The sequence below is a fragment of the Ornithodoros turicata genome, chromosome 3 (assembly GCF_037126465.1).
Source record: "Ornithodoros turicata isolate Travis chromosome 3, ASM3712646v1, whole genome shotgun sequence".
Taxonomy (NCBI): Eukaryota; Metazoa; Arthropoda; class Arachnida; order Ixodida; family Argasidae; genus Ornithodoros; species Ornithodoros turicata.
In genome coordinates, this window is record NC_088203.1 from 106994608 (window position 1) to 107012015 (window position 17408).

The window sequence follows — 17408 nt, forward strand, 5'->3', positions numbered from 1 at the left end:
TGCTCTCGCGATAATGTCTAAAATAGATCGTCCTAAAACGCAGCATGAATGCCAGTTTCAAGTCTTGACAATGTGTCATCTCGATCGCTAGCAATGACTTCTAGCACTTCTAAGAAAAGACAGTAGTGCTTGACTCTCCCACAGCATCCGCTCTGCAGGATCATTGTGTGCCGGTGTCTCTTTTCGGTGCTGGCACGGGCTGTTTATCTGGGAAGCCGTCGTGATGAGGTCGTTATTAAAACATTGTGTCTGTGCCTGGATGCTGCAAAGAACTCTTATTCCTGCTCGAGGAAATCGAAAGAGGTGCGGGACAGCACTCGTTAGCTGATTTTGACACCAGATTCAGAGAGTGCGCTGAACAAGGAACCCATGTGGCCAGATGATTTTTCTGCCGTGCATATCATGCTCGAAGACATTTGTGTTTTCCACTCGTGAACGTAGTATTGTCGTAATAATGCCCGAGACAGTCCTTGACATTTACAAAAGGGGGGAAGAGGGGGAGTTGGTGATAGTTCATGCCGCTTCAATGCAGCACTGAGACGGGACGAAGGGCGGTTAAAACAAGGAGACAAACGTATCTGCAATACGCTTGCAGATACGTTTGTCTCCTTGTTTTAACCGCCCTTCGTCCCGTCTCAGTGCTGCATTGAAGCGACTTGACATTTACGTCATGCATATGCTTCGAACATGAACATGCCGCGTGTCTGTCCCTTCTGTGTTGCCCACGCTCAGGCTTCGTTCTTCATGGATGACCATGTCCGTGTGTGCCCGGGATCCCGGGATTAGTCGAAAAGTATCCCGTAATCCCGGGACAGCAAAAGTGACCCGGGATTCGCTACTCTAGTTATGACCACAGTAAACCAGAAATATCCCAGGTACGTCCCACAAAGGTCGCACACATCGCACATGTCCGCCACGTCTACGCGATGTTACCTGTACGTCCACAATGCGAGCTCGAAAAGTGTCTTACTTTCTATATCCCTGGGACATCTGGTAGATGTAAAAAGAAAGGAGCAAGCGCACGTTTATTTTTCGGAGACATCTAGGACACGTGACCCTTAGTGGCATGACTTAAGCAAACGGGGAAAATTTTTGGGTTTACTGCTTTATTTACCAAGTACTCACACTATAGCCGGTAGCTTGAGTTAAAAACATATTTGCCAGGGTGGGGTGTCAGGAACGTTCGCAGGTATACGTCGTTTGCAGACTCACAAGTTAATTGCAAAGACGCTGTCACCGTTGCAAACGTGATACGCCACGTGACACTTTATGAACGTACTCCAACAATTTGTATTTCGGTATATGCTCGCTCTGGTAGCTCTTGAAACCTGCGTCCGAAGTCGAGGGGCCAAAAAAAAAAGCCCGTGTCTCATATGAAGAAAGGCGAAAGCACATTTATTAACGCGCGGCCTGCATTGGTCTTGTATTGTGCCCGAAAGGTTGCTGGGCAGCCCCTTGGTGGTGCCCAACGTGGTGCGTACTGGTAAATTTAAACGTGGTTCTTTTGTGACTTATTGATTTTTTTATATAGAAGTTCCAGTCTACCAAGGGCGCTGCTGCACCATCTGATGTCATTCGTTTGTAAACAGGGAGAGGTCTATTGAAGAAAAAAAAAAAAAAACTCCTCTAGATAGGTTGTCCCCGATAAGAGTTGGTGCAGCAAAATACGTATATGTCGAGAGATTTGCTGTCGTCCAAATGCACGGATAACTTGAAAATAATCTTCCATGTCCGGAGTTTTTGCGTGGTTTGCGTGATGCTTCGGCGACTCCGAAAGAAGGCGATGTGTGACGCATCAAAATAATGAAGCTCCCTGTAAATTTTGCCGGTATTTGAGTGTGCTAGTCCTCGATGGAGCAGAAGAAAAAGAAGGCAGAGACACATTGCTTCGCGCCCCGCGTCCGGAGTGCGGACCTGATTGCGGGAGAATTTACAGGGCACCTTTGTACGAAACAAAATCACAAAGTAGCGAAGATATGTTGTCTTCACCATCCACTCTGATTGTGGGACTAAGACAGCAGGTCCTTCAATAACTTATTTATTTATCGTACAGCAACACTGAGAACTTCAATTCCACGAGCGGTTCAATGTTGGCACGTTTTAGTAAGCAGATTACCGACGTGTACGGTGGATATTCACAATGCCAGCAACACGGGTAAACGAAACACCCAAAATAATACTCGCAGCTAATAACTGGTACGAGGGAACACCTTGTTCGTTCCCAGTGACAAGCAATATTCGATTGGCAGTAAACGACCCGCGATTTTGCGATATGTTCTACACGAAAAAGAGTGTAGAGAGATGGAGAAAGAGAGAAAACAAATTTCTCAACGTGAGAAGTTGTGCCCCGCACAAATTTATAATTTATAACACATATACGACGAGCACAACTGGCCTTGTATGAAGACACACTTTCAACTCACGATTAAGCTAACAACGCTCAGTATGGTCATGCAAAACGTGCATTGACAACCATCACAGATTGATTTACAACCTCACGGTCAAGGGTGATGTCAGACGCACTATGATATACCGCCAAGATCTGAACAAGTTCCATTGGGCGTCTGGTAGAAGACAAGTGATGTGTATGTTTGCAGCAAAGTTACTTGCTTCGCGTTTGTCTCTGACAGTGGGAGTGACACAAATGAGTCACATTTTGAAAGTTTATACATGAGGAGTGTATGATGTGCGTAGTAGTTAGGCGAATATCTTGTATGGCACTACAAAGAAATTTCGATGTACTGCAACAATATTTGTCTGCGACAATGACAGTTGAAGCACTTGGTGACAACTATTGAGGTGCATATTAGAAGCAGTATGTGATTGGTCCTAGAAATCCGGTGGTCCGGCGGAACAATCTCTTGTAGTGCTATCGGTACAAGGCGATCATTCCACTCAAAAGACCAAGACTTGTCTGTTACATAGAATGTCACAAAGTCCTATTGCACTTCTGGTTACGTCGTCGCCGTAATCGACGTAGTTGTCGCTGTCGCCCGTCGTTGAATCGTCGAACGAAACTTTTGTCGTTCACTACGAGACGAGATTCTTTGCGCCTGTAGTTTGATTGAAGGTGACCCATAACAACGTACTCGTCCCCGAGGGAGAGTTTGGGACACGGACAAGTCGCATTCGGCGACCACAGGAACTCTCGTTGTTGAAGAGCAAATACGTTCCGGAAGGACTCCAGGACAGCGACATCGTAGCGGACCTCGCCTCGCTCCATTGGTTCCACGCTGAGGATCTTGACGTGCGCCGCTGTTATACACACAATTCTGTTGACACTTTCATTATATGTTGGAAGTCGGGAATATTATCGTTCTTTTGTTGTACATACGCCATCTACATGTCACGCATACTAAAGTCGAAACGCAGATCATGTACATTGCCCAAGTTGAAAGCAGCACATCGGTCTTAGCCACGTGCGGGTCAGCACACAAGCAGTTCGCATGTGCTGGTTTGTAACTCACAGGGCAGGGGAGGATGTTTGCACTGAGAAAAGTGCACTCATTAGCGTACCTGATAAAGGATTAAAAACAGGTTCATGCGTGGGGCCACAATTTAAACAGTGAAAAATTACTGAAGAAATTAATGGCACTCTTACGAAAATTGCGGGAAAAATCAACCAATCTCCGTAGGGTAGGGCTTAAGTTGGTTGCCAGTGTTATCCATGAGAGAAAAATTGTTTTCGTTGAGGAAATAGGTAAGAGTACTGTATCTATAGTTTGTCGGAACATTAAAATCGTTTACCTAAATCACTGCTGCAATAATTCTCCAGCTGATTCTTGATGCGATGACATCTGGGGCAGGACCCTGCTAGCCGAGGATTCAAAGCATTGAAATACAACGACATACGTTACATCAATTCTCACCCGGTCTCTGTTTTCTTGGTTTCTTCCGAGGCTCTGAAAGAAGGTGAAAATACACGAACATCTGCGAAGACGTTACAAAATATCTTCTCGAACGTAATCTCAAAGCGCATTGTCATACGATTTCTAACGTTGTTCTCAACCATATTTTGGAATTATTTTGCTCCACTTTATTCGAATAAAAGCCATCCCTATCTTCACGTGACCTCGTACCCGGCTGATGTAAAGCCAGGCGAATGGCCATGAGGGTGAGAGACCGGATTTGGTGCGGTGGATGATATTTTTCCCGTTGACACTGCAATTTGTTTAATTGGTTCTACACCTCATATTGGTCAGTACATTTAAATTCTAATTGAACATTTTTTAATATTGAACATGGACAGAAAATATAAAAGAACTGATGTTCTGAGGCTGGAACAACATAGAAGGGACAAATACATACAAAGCCTCAATTTGCCTAAGAAATTAATGATGAAAGATGAAAGTCACTGAAAAAGTTGGCCAGCTGGACCGGCAATCCAGAAGATGTGGGTTCGAGTCCTACAGCTGGCCAACCTTTTCAGTGACTTTCATCTTTCATCAGAAAATATAAGTTCCCGGTCATTGAACCCTGTGATCCGTGAAGGACGCGTCGTACGTCACAAGCAATATGTCACGCGCCAGTCTTAATAATAATAATAATAATAAACAGTAGATTTACACGTAAAGTGCGTCAGCCCAGTGTGGCGACATCTTGCACGTGCCACAGGGTAGGACTGCGGAGAATTTCGACCACCTGGTGATCTTTTGCCCGTCTTAGACGAATCACTTATACGTCTAACGAGCTAACGAAGGGCGCGGTATACGACGCGCCCTTCACGCATCACGTGCAATGATTTATCCAGACCCCCTACACACCCTCAAGACCCCCCAAAATTTTTGGAGACAATCCCTAACTATCTACAAGGGGGGCCTTGCTATTTGAGTTTGACACATAACCGCCACAAGCTAAAATGTTATGACGTAACTGTAATAATGACTCCACCCATGGATTTTCTCAGCACCCCCACACTACTCTAACGCCCCCCCAAAATCTTACATCTCCCCAAAACGAAAACACCTGCCAGATATGCCAGAACCCCGAAAACAGCAGATATTGTGAGGAAGATCACGGATCGCAATCATCCCCATCGCTCTGACCATCGCGCGAGACCGCGCCCAATTCATTCTGGCCTCGAATTCCATCCTTTCCGGCTGTCATTAAAAACCCCTCCTCCATTGGCTACACATGTGTCAGCTTTCTGCTTAACCCCCCCCCCCCCCCACCATTTTTGCAACACACCTCCGTGCTTGGGATTCTGGATAAACCACTGATCACGTGCCCTTCTTGATGAGTGCTCCGCCACTCGTTATCTGATTAGACATGACGGCGATTGAAAGGGAACTCACTTTTGGGCTTCTTGCGGTGACGTTTGTCTGGAAGTGACAGCGCGCTGGATGCGCTGTCAGTGCGCATCAGTAGGGGAGTTTGAACCTTGCTTGTTTTCCGCCATTGTTTCTCTTTCCCTAGTGGAGGGAGAGGAATCCGATTGTCTAGCGTCACTCTTCCTGTCGTCACTTCGGGGTCATCTCGAAGAACGTCCGTAGTCACTTTGGTTTCATCGGGATGGGACCGTTCCGTTCGGCTCCAAGACGGTTGCCGTTTCTTGAATCCAGACGTAGCCTTGGTGGTTGTCCTGCCTAGTGTGGCACGACGATTGGTGGTTAGCTCCTTAGGAATCCAGTATTCGTAGAGGATTTCTTGACCTCCGCTTTGGGTCAAAAAAGTCTGCGAGAAAGGTTCTATGGAAGATGCACTGCGTCGTGGGACAGTTCTGTACCATGAGTGTGAGTGGCCCTGTGGTTGGTCCTAAAGCGGAGAAACTTTCGTTGTGGTCCGGTGCCATGCTGTATGTGAAGACTGTGCCTCCAAGTTGAAGCTCCCCTGGGATATGAGGCACAAATCGTGCGTCGCTTGTCAGGTTAAGAGGTGTACGTTCCAGCAGCGCTAGAGAGGAATGACACCACGGTAATATTGAATCATTATTGCGTCAAGTAGGAACAGGTCGGAATTGCGTCGTTCACTTTAACCATGCTATAATGTTGAATGGTTCTCCAGAAAAGTGTCGACGCTGTGGCAGAATGGGAAACGCAGCAATGCTAGAGGGATTCATTCGTGGCGAGGATGTCCTTCTTATGGCTCCTTCTCAAGAGAAACGTACATCACCGCTTGCTACAGTGCTACTTGCAATATGGCTCCGTGGTTCGTGTCTCGCTTTATGGACAGGCATAAGTTTTTATACGGTCCAATGGAGCGCACAGTGAGGGCCTAATTTGCAGTTCCCCTTGCACTTCAACGTCGAGTGTGCCTTTGACACGGTGGCAACAAATGATGCAGGCCCTCGATTCAGCCACCATCGGAAGGAGGTCCGCCGCTTTCATTCATGATTTTCTCAGTGGCCCTACCTTCAGAGTCCACCTTTTTAACCTGATCTTCCCAAGTCCTTACCTAAGTCTATCCTGTAGATGAACTGTTCTGTTTACGCTGGGGGTATCGGGCAAAAACCCTAGTGGGCATCTCAGACAAGCCATCCAAGACGGCATAACTGCGGTTGGCGGTCCGTGGGCTGCGATGGACTTCCCAAGGCGAAGCATGCTTTATGCTCCTGGGACCGGGGGAAGTTTGGACCCACCTTCCCTAAATGGAATACCATTGTTCAGGGCGAAGACTTGCGTCTGTGATAGGCAGCCGCTGTCGTGCGCGCCATTCACAAAAGACAAAAATGTTTGTTCTCGCAGAACCTTGTTCGACGACTACGAGGAGGCCCTATAAGCCTGGAGGCCTTACATCTGGATGCTCGTAACGCACAGTGCTAGCCATTCACCAGGCCACGACCGTAGCCAAGTCATTTTGTGGACTTCCGTTCACTCGCCGCAGTCCCTCCGCCCTCCAAGGCTCGGAGCAGCTCCACAGAAAGGGATTAATGAATGCCCTCGGCATTCCCATCTTTGCAGCTAACGAGGCTGCGTACAAGGATGACCCAGTCTTTCCCCTTCTCTGGCTGGTCACTCAACGACTGCTCAAGCACCATACACGACTCCGCAAAACTGTCCCTGGTAAAGCCCTGATCGCCAGAGTGCAGAGAAACTCCCTGGATTTATACTGAAATGCGTAGCGAAGTACGCTTAGCTGGTGTCAAGAGGAAGAGCGAACTCTTTGGACACCGTCGTTCAACGCCTCGATGCGGAGTGCCTCCACAACAACTGTAATCAACCCACGCACATTTACACTGCTGTCAGTGTGGATAAACACACCAGGACTAAGCGCCACCGCATTGCTCAAGATTAACTGAGCAGAAAGTCTACTGGTGTACATCGGCAGACGCGGAATTGCGGACAATAACAGAAGCGCTTAAGGCTGCCGAGGACACGAACTTCACCAACATTGTCATAATCAGGGACTCACGGACCCCTATTTCGCGTATCAAATATCACTACGAAACATGTTTCGCGCAGGAAAGGCACGGCTGCAAATAGCACGGCTTGAATCCCAGGGCACAGCGGTATCGCTACACTGGATGACTTCCCATAAGGGCAAGCCAAGCAGGCAAGATGACTTCCCAAGCAGGCAATGACCACATTGATGATTTGGCTAAAACAGCTGCGAAAACCAGACCGAAAGTCAAAGCTCCCCCAAGCAATTTCTGCTGCTCGAATTCAACCAGGGGGCATGTGTGGAGGCTACACCCTGACATGCAAACGTGAGACGGATCTGCACCACCACTCTGTGCAACAAGTGGGCTTTTTGGGGTCGAGGCTTCCCTCCTCCTTCGCAGTGCATACACACGAGCCCACGTTTTCAAGCTCGGCCGTACTGCTTGCGACACACTTTTCTGAAAGCGGCATCCCGTGATTTATCCAACCTCGAATCCCCAGGTGTTGCAAGATAATTTATTTCGAGTAATAAACACGCGCAGCATATGGCCCACCTTTGAATACAATATTGTCACAACATTTTCGAGGGCAACCTAGGAGATATCAGCTGCAGAAGTACTGACAGACGATTTCAGGCAAGAGTGTCGCGAATAGTACATCGAACCGTGGATGCCTCCACTGCGGGGAAACAGAAACAGAGGAGCACGTTATAATGAAATGTCCAGCCACTGGGTGCAAGACGTAGGCTTCTGCAAGCTGTGCACATCTGAACCCCAGCTCGAGGAGATCTCGTCGGAAGCTCGTCCAAAGAGCTCCGCTGAACTTTTTCAAGGGCGGCTACAGACCATGCTGCCTACCAGCAAATATTTAACCTCCGCTTCCTCCCACTACTCTCCCCCCGAGCAACAGGCCGACCTCTCGTCGACCCAACGTTATCCCCCCTCCTCGCACATTCATCTGTATATGCCACGGATGAATCCTTCTGCATTGGCCTCAAGGTGCCTTTCATTCTGCGAGTTTGAGTTTATGATTTAGAATTTTCTTGCGCAAAGATTTCTGGGATCACCTTTCATTCTGCGAGGACACATTTTTGCGCTCAACTTGTGCCATGTGGGGGAGTCCGCGGCGATGGCAGCACAACTTGGAGGAACCTTCAACTAAACGACAGATGACGATAGCTGCTTGGTCTACTCTTCACAACGAGCGTCAGTCTGCGACGACGACCGCAACGATGAGATGTCGGTGGGATACTCTACGATTTAGACTATGACTATAGGTGGCGGTATATAGGGGGATATAGGGGCATATATAGCGTTAAATCCTAACTGATCTATAGTAGCCTGCCAGGGCATGGGCTAAAAATAGTTTTAACATCGCGCAAAAACGGTGACGTAGCAGCCGCGAGCGACGCTCTCACGACAGTCACCTCGTAAGACCTGTCTTCTTGTCAACTAGGATCTCTTCTGTAAAAACACACAATATTTGTCGGTCCTACAATCAACTGCTATCAAATACAAAAATATCCAGGCGTCTTTCACGCTAGTTCTTTAAAAAGATGCTTGCCTAAGAAATTCTTGGTGTGTTCCTGGACGCGAACATTGGTGGCTCCCGCTGGAATGACCGTGACAGGGTTATAGTCATGGAAGTTACCTGAAAGAAAGTGAACAAGTTAAAGGAGGAACACGTTCTTAACGAGAACCCTCTCACCGTTCGTGGATGAATACATCTGCTGAACTTGAACGCAGGATAGGTTGCGTCCGCCACAGATAGCGCACATGTCCCTGCTCGTCTGAGAACCCAGAATGTCGTCGCAGCCCAACTTCTACATAAACAGGGGGGACAACATAACGCTTCTGTCCATAAATATCTAGTTTTTTTTTAGCAAATACTGACACCAAATATAAAACCCTACGAGAGTAGCACAGACGATGTATTTGTAGGTGGGTTGTACGGCAGGGCAGACATGCTGCGCAAGGCTGTACGTAAACGTAAGACTCGTTCACTTTTGAACGAGAGGTTTTTGGACAAACGTGGGACAGTCATTACTTAAAGCCATTTCAATTTCTAAATAAGAAGACTGTCTGTTTGCAAACAATTTACGCCACAAGGCCAAATGTCGCGGCAGAAGAAAGCCACGTGCCTTGTTTTGATGGCTTTTTTTCGATTATGGATGCCATTACGACGGAAAGCTTCATGTGCGAGGCAGACACTAAACCCTGACCTGACCTCACGAAACGGCGAAGTTACGTGACGGCAACATCAACGTGCGCTTGTTTAGTCAACAATTTCCCAGTCCCACGCGGCGGATGGTCTGCCTGCTATACCTCACATTTATCTCTTACGACTGTCTCGCAACAAATGTCAGCCATGTCGTACTCGCAAAAACGCCATATATGTGCTTCTCTCAAAGCACTTGCAGCTTATAAAATGAAAACCTGTATTGTACGATACAAAAAAATCTTAGGTGACGAAAGAAGTCACTGAAAAGGTTAGCCAGCTGTAGGACTCGAACCCACATCTTCTGGATTACCAATTGAGCTAAGCTAACGCGCCTCCCCAGCGACTTCTAAGAGTGCGTCATCTGAATTTCATCATTTTTTCTTTCGAATTTTCATTCGAATTTCATCATTAATTTCTTCGGCACTTGAGGCTTTGTATGTATTTGTCCTTTCTATGTGTTCCAGCCTCAGAACATCAATTGCCATAATGTTCTTGATCTCAGATGGCACTGGGCACGCCGAAATGGTGACTTTCGATAGCTCCGAGTCTGGATCTCTACAGAAAAAAATAAAAAAAAATCAAATAAAACGCGTTCTCTGTGTTACATGTGTTATGTGCGTGATATATGCGGCCGACTTGGCGAGAAAATCGACAGTGATGATCAATGAAGGGGGGCGTACAGTACATCTTCCTCGGAAGCAGACACCATCAGCCATACAGGCCGTCCCGTTGGCCATTTTTCCGAAGCTGTACGACAGGGATGAATCTTCCGAACGGCATCGCAATTCGCACGCGTTCTTCTCTGGAAAACAATATCAATAGGCATCAATGGGGCGACCTTTTGAGCAGCACGAGTGGCGTTTACTTACTGTGATTGTTGTCAGGCACCCAATGCCTAACGCTATGCCCGAATACGTCTTTATTATTGTACTGCGAACACTGCGCCTCCGCGGAGTTGACACTCCCTGTTGGACACTTCTGAAACACAAGTTTTTGACGTTTAGTGTTCCGGATAATTGAAATTAGAGTTTCGGCGACTGGGAGCGGGGTGTTGCATTGTGCGAATCATTTGATCCATTATAAACTTCATGGTGAGAACCCGCGGATATCTTACAGAAAAATTTAATTGATCAAACTTTTTTCGCTCGTACAGCTTGCTTCAACGTTAACTTTAACACAACGATGGTTGCTGGAGCAGTTAGAGAGCCACCCTATGGGCGCTAAGTAGAACTATAGGGAGAGAGAGAGAGAGTGGTGCTATCCTACTGGTGTTTGAGGATGTTGTCGAGAAGCACCCTCCACCTCCTCACGATAACCCTCCTCTGCGGGAGCGGAGCGTCTCTTCTCGACAAACACCCCCAGGCGTGAGTGTGATAGAGAACAGATATAGTTCTACTTAGCGCGGATAGTGTGGCTCTCCAACTGCTGGGCTATCCGTCGCTGCGTTCAAGTTAACGTTGAAGCAAGCTGTACATCAGAGCTGATAAAATATCTCAAATACTTTTTTTTTTTTTTTTAATCTTTCCGGGAAAAGCACCGGAGAGGTCGGTTGTGAACAGCATGAGAAACTGACTTCAGAGCTCGTGTGAGACGCATATATGTGTAATCCATATAGCTCTGTCTTTTGTGACGGCGCCTTGCAGCAATCTTGCGTCCTTGTTCTAACCCTGTGCAGCACCGTCAATGACTGCACTCATTCTATGTGTTCTTGACGTCTACTATAGCCTGCTTCAACTCCTCTGACCTCAGAGCCTTTGCCGTGAATGCGGAAATGTTATCTTCACAGCATTACATCTCCGGTGGCCGGCCGGATGTACTACTATCCTCATCAGTTACGACGCCTACGCGTGTGTGATATCTCATTTGCGTGTGTCATGTGTGTGTGTCCCTCATCGTTTTCATCGTCATCCCACTCATATCGTAACCCACATGCACTGAGGTATGGTACCGCAATTGTTGCGGTGAATCACCTCATCCCATGCTATTCATGTAGTTGTTGTTGTGACGGCGTTTAGCCAGATGCGGTCTCAGAATAGATGACTTCAGAAAATCCCAGTGCTCTTTGCGCACGCATTGCATCCTGGGCGCTTGCTGAGCGGGGCAACGAAGAATAATCCTTCGCATTTCGCTTTCGCTGACCTTGACACGTCGTGGACAATGGACCGGTAGGGGAGAAATCGGAACAGTTTGGAGGCCACCGGTTTCTTTCGTATTAGTAAACTCCCACAGTTCAAAGCGGCGCTAAGCACTCTGGGATTTTCTGAACTCGTCTATTGGCGGTTTCATGTAACAAGGGGAGAGTGACGATGATGATGGCACAGGAGGGCAGCGCGATCCCTCTGAGGTTCGTGTGCATCCCATAAGGATGCAGTATAACCGGCAGGATTGATTTCCTAAGTGAGTGACGTCACGGTTCTGTAAGAGTGCGTCAGTACCTGTTTGTTACACAGCTTGTGTTGCACAAAATTTCCGGAGCACCTTGAGCCTTCGTGTCCCCTGAAATATTGGAAACATTTAAATTGGAAAACAAAAATAAAGGATGCACTCCTCGCAAAGAGAGTCTACATCATTTAACAGTATAATGCACACTGCAGTAGGACATACCAAGCAGGTAACGAACAGATCGGTGCTATAAGAACAAACTACAACTGCGTAACGGTGATGTTATAACGACAGCGGTATTTCTCCATTGGAATCAGTTTACTACAAGTGCCGCAGAAGGTGTTTCGATTCTACGAGCGGGGCTCTATACTAAATTGTATGCTAAGACGTCCAATACCGGGCGGAGCCTCTTTCTGTTCGCTTTTCATTCTAGAACAGTGCGACAGCTGAGAAAGAAAAAAGAAAAAAGGCGGAAAGGGGGCGTAAAAGTCTCTGAAACCAAAGAACCTCTACCGACAGCCTCTATTATTATGGGCCTGACAGCGATGCAGTCAGACAAACATCAAACATCATCATTAAAATAGTTTGTCTCGTTTTTTAACCATCCCATGGAGAGAACGGAGTCTTCATTTGGAGTTTCGCGTGCTCTAATCTCAGCTTAAGAACTCAAATGAAAACTCTTCCCGCAGGAGATAAACAAACCTGAGTAGTTTTACCATTCTACGGGTAGAACTCTTCTTTCGCTTTGTCTGGAACTCAGTAAAACGAGTGCCATCTTAAGAGACACTAACCCTGGTTGGCACGTCCTTGTCCTGGAAGATATTCCTCCACCGCAGGTCCGACTGCATGGTGCCCACGAACTCCACAAGGACCAACGAGCATACCCAAAGCTTGTGCTTTCTCCCTAAAAAAGACCTCGATAAGTGTGTACAGGTTCTAAATGAAAGTCACAAGGCACTTGCATGCACTGTGAGCGAGACGCCCTTCAACTCCCTCTGTGGGACATCGTGTGAAAGACACACAAGGTTCTGTTTCTTTCCAGCCATATCGCGTTTCGCTTCATCGTTAGCTTTGTCAGTTTCATGCACTGATTGTGGTCCTGAGGCGCATTGTTTTGGTTCATCCGGCGATGGCCATTTCAACGTACGTTCCAGGATACAAAAAAAAAAATTAATAGAAGCGAGGATTGTCTTTGTCTTGTCATTCTGCTATCTCACTTTTCCCCCTGAAGCCGCTAACTAAATAGTTAGTTTTTTTTCTTTTTTGGTAGTAAGTCACGTAGTAGTTGTATACTCTCTTTGAGAGTGTCCACCTGGCCCTTGTACTGAATTTCAAAAATGGCACGAATGCTGCTCTCATAGCTTTTTCGAAGTCCGGTGCACCCGGAAAACGCCCGATTCTCTTCATTATTAGCGCGCCGCGGAATTTTTACCTCTATGGTGGTTATCCACCGGGAGGTACGGTATATGTCGGGCTCTTTTTTTTTTTTTATTGTTGTTGTTGTTAAACCCCCCCCCCCCATTTCTTTGCGAATACCAAGCACGTACAGTATTTAGTAGAAATATATGCGCTCATGTCCGATGTAAATATAATTTGAGTTGTGCTTGTGATTTCAATTTGAGTTTGAATGTAACAAAAGGGGGAGAAATTGAATTCGTCAACCCGACGAATTCCGCTATTCCCATAATAAACCCCACATGACATGAAAAGGAAAAATAAAAAGGCAAAAAAAAAAACATGGCCCCTCCCTCTCCTCGAACTGCGTATGCACATGTATATCTGCATCCATATGATTACAATCGTGAATTTAATGAAAGGAATCGCGACAACCTAAAACTGGAACAAGGAACTCGACGACACACGCCTAGCACGCGCTCCTAAAGTACAGTCTTGATATCTATAAAGTTTAAAAGCAACGCTGCATATCTTTTTGGTGCTGGTAACTAATTCGCGAAGAAGGTATGTTTAAGCAATATGTGCACCTTAAGCCGCATGCTATTTGCTAGACAGAAAGACAAAATGACCCGATAACAGCCGAATATGTACCCATCCAACCCGACATAACCCGACAAAAAGTCGAAGGACTGACGCGCGGCCGAGTGCTGCGAAGAGTCTCGCCGAAATTGTTCTGCGCCACGTAGGTGGTTGCTTTTGTCGTGTTGGCGCTTATATATTCGCATGTAGGCCCTGGCCCTTGAGTGCGATCGTTCAGAGAGACATCCAAATTCTGCCGACCGTTAACGAGACAAATGGGACCCATGTCGCAATAAAAGCTGCTGCCGATATGACACCCATCTCGCATGCAGATGATATGTGCTCCCTTCGGAGATAAAATTTGATTGGCTGTGGAGAGAGCTCCATGTGCTCGTATAAAGAGTGCTTCTATAATTGGGGGGTTACTTGGTGCATTGCGTACGTATCAGCTTCTACGGCGATTCCTAAAACATTTTACGAGAACGCGTCTGTGTCACCGACTAACTCTTGTAACGCGACGTCCGTGGAGTGTGGGTAATACTTCTTTAAGTTTCCCACAACAAACGCGCACCTATAATGTTTGTACGATGTTTCGTGTATGATACAAACAAGGCACACATTTACGGAGAACGAAATTTGCCGGAATTACGTAGTTTAATTAGTTATTTGAAGGTAGGCGGCGACGTTAACGGCAGTATATACTTCCAATGGTTCCCGCCGGGAAATGTCCTCGGTAAAATACGCTGCTTCATTATACTGGTTATTTTGTGTGCATATAAGTTAGCCGAGTTTTCCCGGAAACATTCTTACGTTCGGTTGGTCTTTTTCTCCGTTATACTTACCAGACGAAAAAGTAGCCCCATGGCGAAGGAAGACAAGATCATTAGGGACGTTAGTCGACGCCACATGTCTGCAAGGACAAAAAAGAAAGCCATTTAGTTTGGACCGATTTTGTTCCGCTACCATCATCGACGTCACCCACCTATCCAATACGTTCAGCCTTAAGCGCGGTTCTACGACACCCATCTCTTTTATCGTCCATGCGAAACAGAGGGGTTTAAACCGTAAGAGCAGCACTGGTACGATTTATGTAACTACTGGAAGACTAATTACGTAAAATTTATTAACGAACTTTTTCGTTAGGTGTTTTCGGGAAAATGCGAGACGGCTGAATTATTTGAACCCGCTCACTTTTTTAAAAATCCTCAAACGAGCACGTACTTTGAGATTTGATTCGCCAAATTTTCGTACGCGAATGAGCCGAAACTAGTCACTACACACTTGAGAGCACAATGAGCCACACACACAAACAGAACTACACACTTGTCGAGCGCTGAAACCACACGACCTTCAGCCTATCCGGGCCGGAAACAGTAAATAGGTAATTGGAATTGATTTACACGTAAGGTGCGTGTTAGCCTATTCGTGTGGCGACGTGCTACACGTGCCCTGCGGCAGGGTAGGACTGCGAATAATTTCGACCACCTGGGTTTCTTTCGACGTGCTCTGGAAATCTCAGACACACGGTGCTAGCGTCTTCGACCCGCATCAAACTCGCAACCTCGAGCTCAGCAAGCCAACACGTTTGAGCTACTGAGGCCGGCGTCTCAAGTCTATCTGGCCATCAGACAGGCTTGTACAGTAAAAGGAGTTGTATCTCCAAATACTTTCAAAGGCCGGTAATCTAACTTGAACACTTTTTTCAATAACTTGTACCGAAAGGTGCTTTGAAGATACTACTCTGTGCGTGACACCCAGAGGTCGAGCGAAATATTCTCTTTCGTCCCGACAATGCGCTTTGTGCAGTACATGTGCTTTAACGTCTGAAATTCTGTAAGCCCCTTTTATTTCGCGAATCGAGAAAATTATCCATGCACGCGAAAATTTGAAAACAAAGAAGGAGGAACTCCGAGATTGAGGAGCTCGCGAAAATTTAGGGCCGCGAAATTAAAGGGCTTTACAGTATTCGGGACACCTACGTCCCTCTGCGGGCCCCCTTACCGGATAGATATGCACCACTATTTAAGTGAAAAGTGGACGCCGGGGATGAGGCCCGTATAGGCCTCGAAACGTCAATTTTAATATTGTTTTTAACCTGTTGCGCTGCCGGTGTGGGACTCTTCAAATAAAATGCTTGTTCCCGGCACTTGGAGTGTTATTAATTGATTACTCCAACAATCGCTAAAAGCATCTGCCATGTATGTGTATATCGTAGTATTTCATTATTTTTGCACAATTTCACGCAAGTATTTTTGAAGAAGCACACGACTTCGTTCGTGTTCTGCCTTGACACGTGCGACCTGACCACGGAAAGGCGAAAGCGTCCATCTCCATCTGGGCTATCCACGCCAGTTTCTTCACTCATCAGTGTGTCAGTTTTCTACACTTTGAATTGTGTATCGGTTTACAAACGCCTTCGTTTAAAATCCACGCTATTTATTTATCTATTTTTTATTTTTTTCTGCGGCCTATACCGGCCCTGGCATGCATGTAAGCGCACTTGCTGATCTGTTTGTTGAATGAGGCAAGTCGTCGTAAGCCGGGCCCGTGATGAAGGGCACCATTTTCCGTGAAAATGCAGAAAGGCTTCGCGTCGTCTATGAACACGGAAAAATGAACTACGAAGTATCTGATGCCATTCAGCGGTGTAACTACTTAACATATACGTAGCATGCGTCTGGATGTTTGCATCGTTGTTGTCTCGCGCGCGTTAAAGACGAAGACAAAATTCAGTGTATATGGTTAGTGCACTTTGCCGGCAATCAAGAGGTGCATCGTCTCATATTCCTGCCGCCGTCTGGCTTTTTCGGAGACTGCAATATTTCACGTTCTTAGGCACTCGAAGCTTGTGACGTGTTTGTGTGTTACTTTCCATCGGGAACCTGTCGTTGTAAATTGTATAGCGCTTTTGTCTAACGTCGTTTTATAATGCGACGAAGACACTCGAGGTAGAAAAGAAGCGGGGCCTCTAAAATAGGGACGCATCAGCGATTGTTTGTATGTACAAGTAAAAAGCATAGACAGGAGCGGAAGAAAAACGACCGGAGGACTTTATCGTCCAACGACTTTGGTGGTCCATCAGTACCCGGGGAACGAACGGGATAAAAACAAGTACGAGATAGATTCCAAGTGAAAGCAATAGAGCAGACCCGGGAGTTATCTACTGCTGTGTCTACAGAAAAAGGAGCAAAAGCGTGGCTTTGCGCTTATTGGACGCTACATTATTGCGCACACCGAGAAACAACAAATGGGACAGTTGATCACGAGGACAATGGTTGAGAATCTCTCGTGGAACATCTTCTATGACGCTAACATGATGGTGAAAAAAGATGATTTTCCAAACAAAATAAAACCTCATTCCACGCAGCTGTATCATAGCGGACAACCCAGTAAAAAAAAAAAAAGAAAAAAAAAAGAAAGGGTGTTCAATTCCTGAATCAACTCCTGGCCGAGTGAGAATTTGATCTCGGGATATCCGTGAGGGCGAATCACAGCCTCGTTAGAGAGCGTGAT

At 46.5% G+C, this 17408-nt stretch overlaps 1 protein-coding gene across 6 annotated transcripts in view; it reads right to left on the reverse strand.

Annotated features, from left to right (window-relative positions):
* Positions 1–2022: 2022 nt before the first annotated feature.
* LOC135389141 (ADAMTS-like protein 5) overlaps positions 2023–17408 on the reverse strand; it is a 41234-nt gene continuing 25848 nt past the window's right edge. The window contains exons 2-13 of one of the 6 annotated variants that reach the window (XM_064619152.1): positions 14738–14805; positions 12713–12825; positions 11975–12035; positions 10409–10517; positions 10220–10341; positions 9027–9141; positions 8883–8969; positions 5726–5829; positions 5295–5673; positions 3870–3902; positions 3748–3813; positions 2023–3255 (exon numbers count right to left, since the gene is read on the reverse strand). In XM_064619152.1, coding sequence (XP_064475222.1) covers positions 2930–3255; positions 3748–3813; positions 3870–3902; positions 5295–5673; positions 5726–5829; positions 8883–8969; positions 9027–9141; positions 10220–10341; positions 10409–10517; positions 11975–12035; positions 12713–12825; positions 14738–14805 — 1583 coding nt within the window. In that variant the 3' untranslated portion in view covers positions 2023–2929. Of the gene's footprint in view, positions 3256–3747; positions 3814–3869; positions 3931–5294; positions 5674–5725; positions 5893–8882; positions 8970–9026; positions 9142–10219; positions 10342–10408; positions 10518–11974; positions 12036–12712; positions 12826–14737; positions 14806–17408 lie in introns of all 6 variants that reach the window. The other 5 variants (XM_064619151.1, XM_064619150.1, XM_064619154.1 and 2 more) reach the window with 5 other exon arrangements.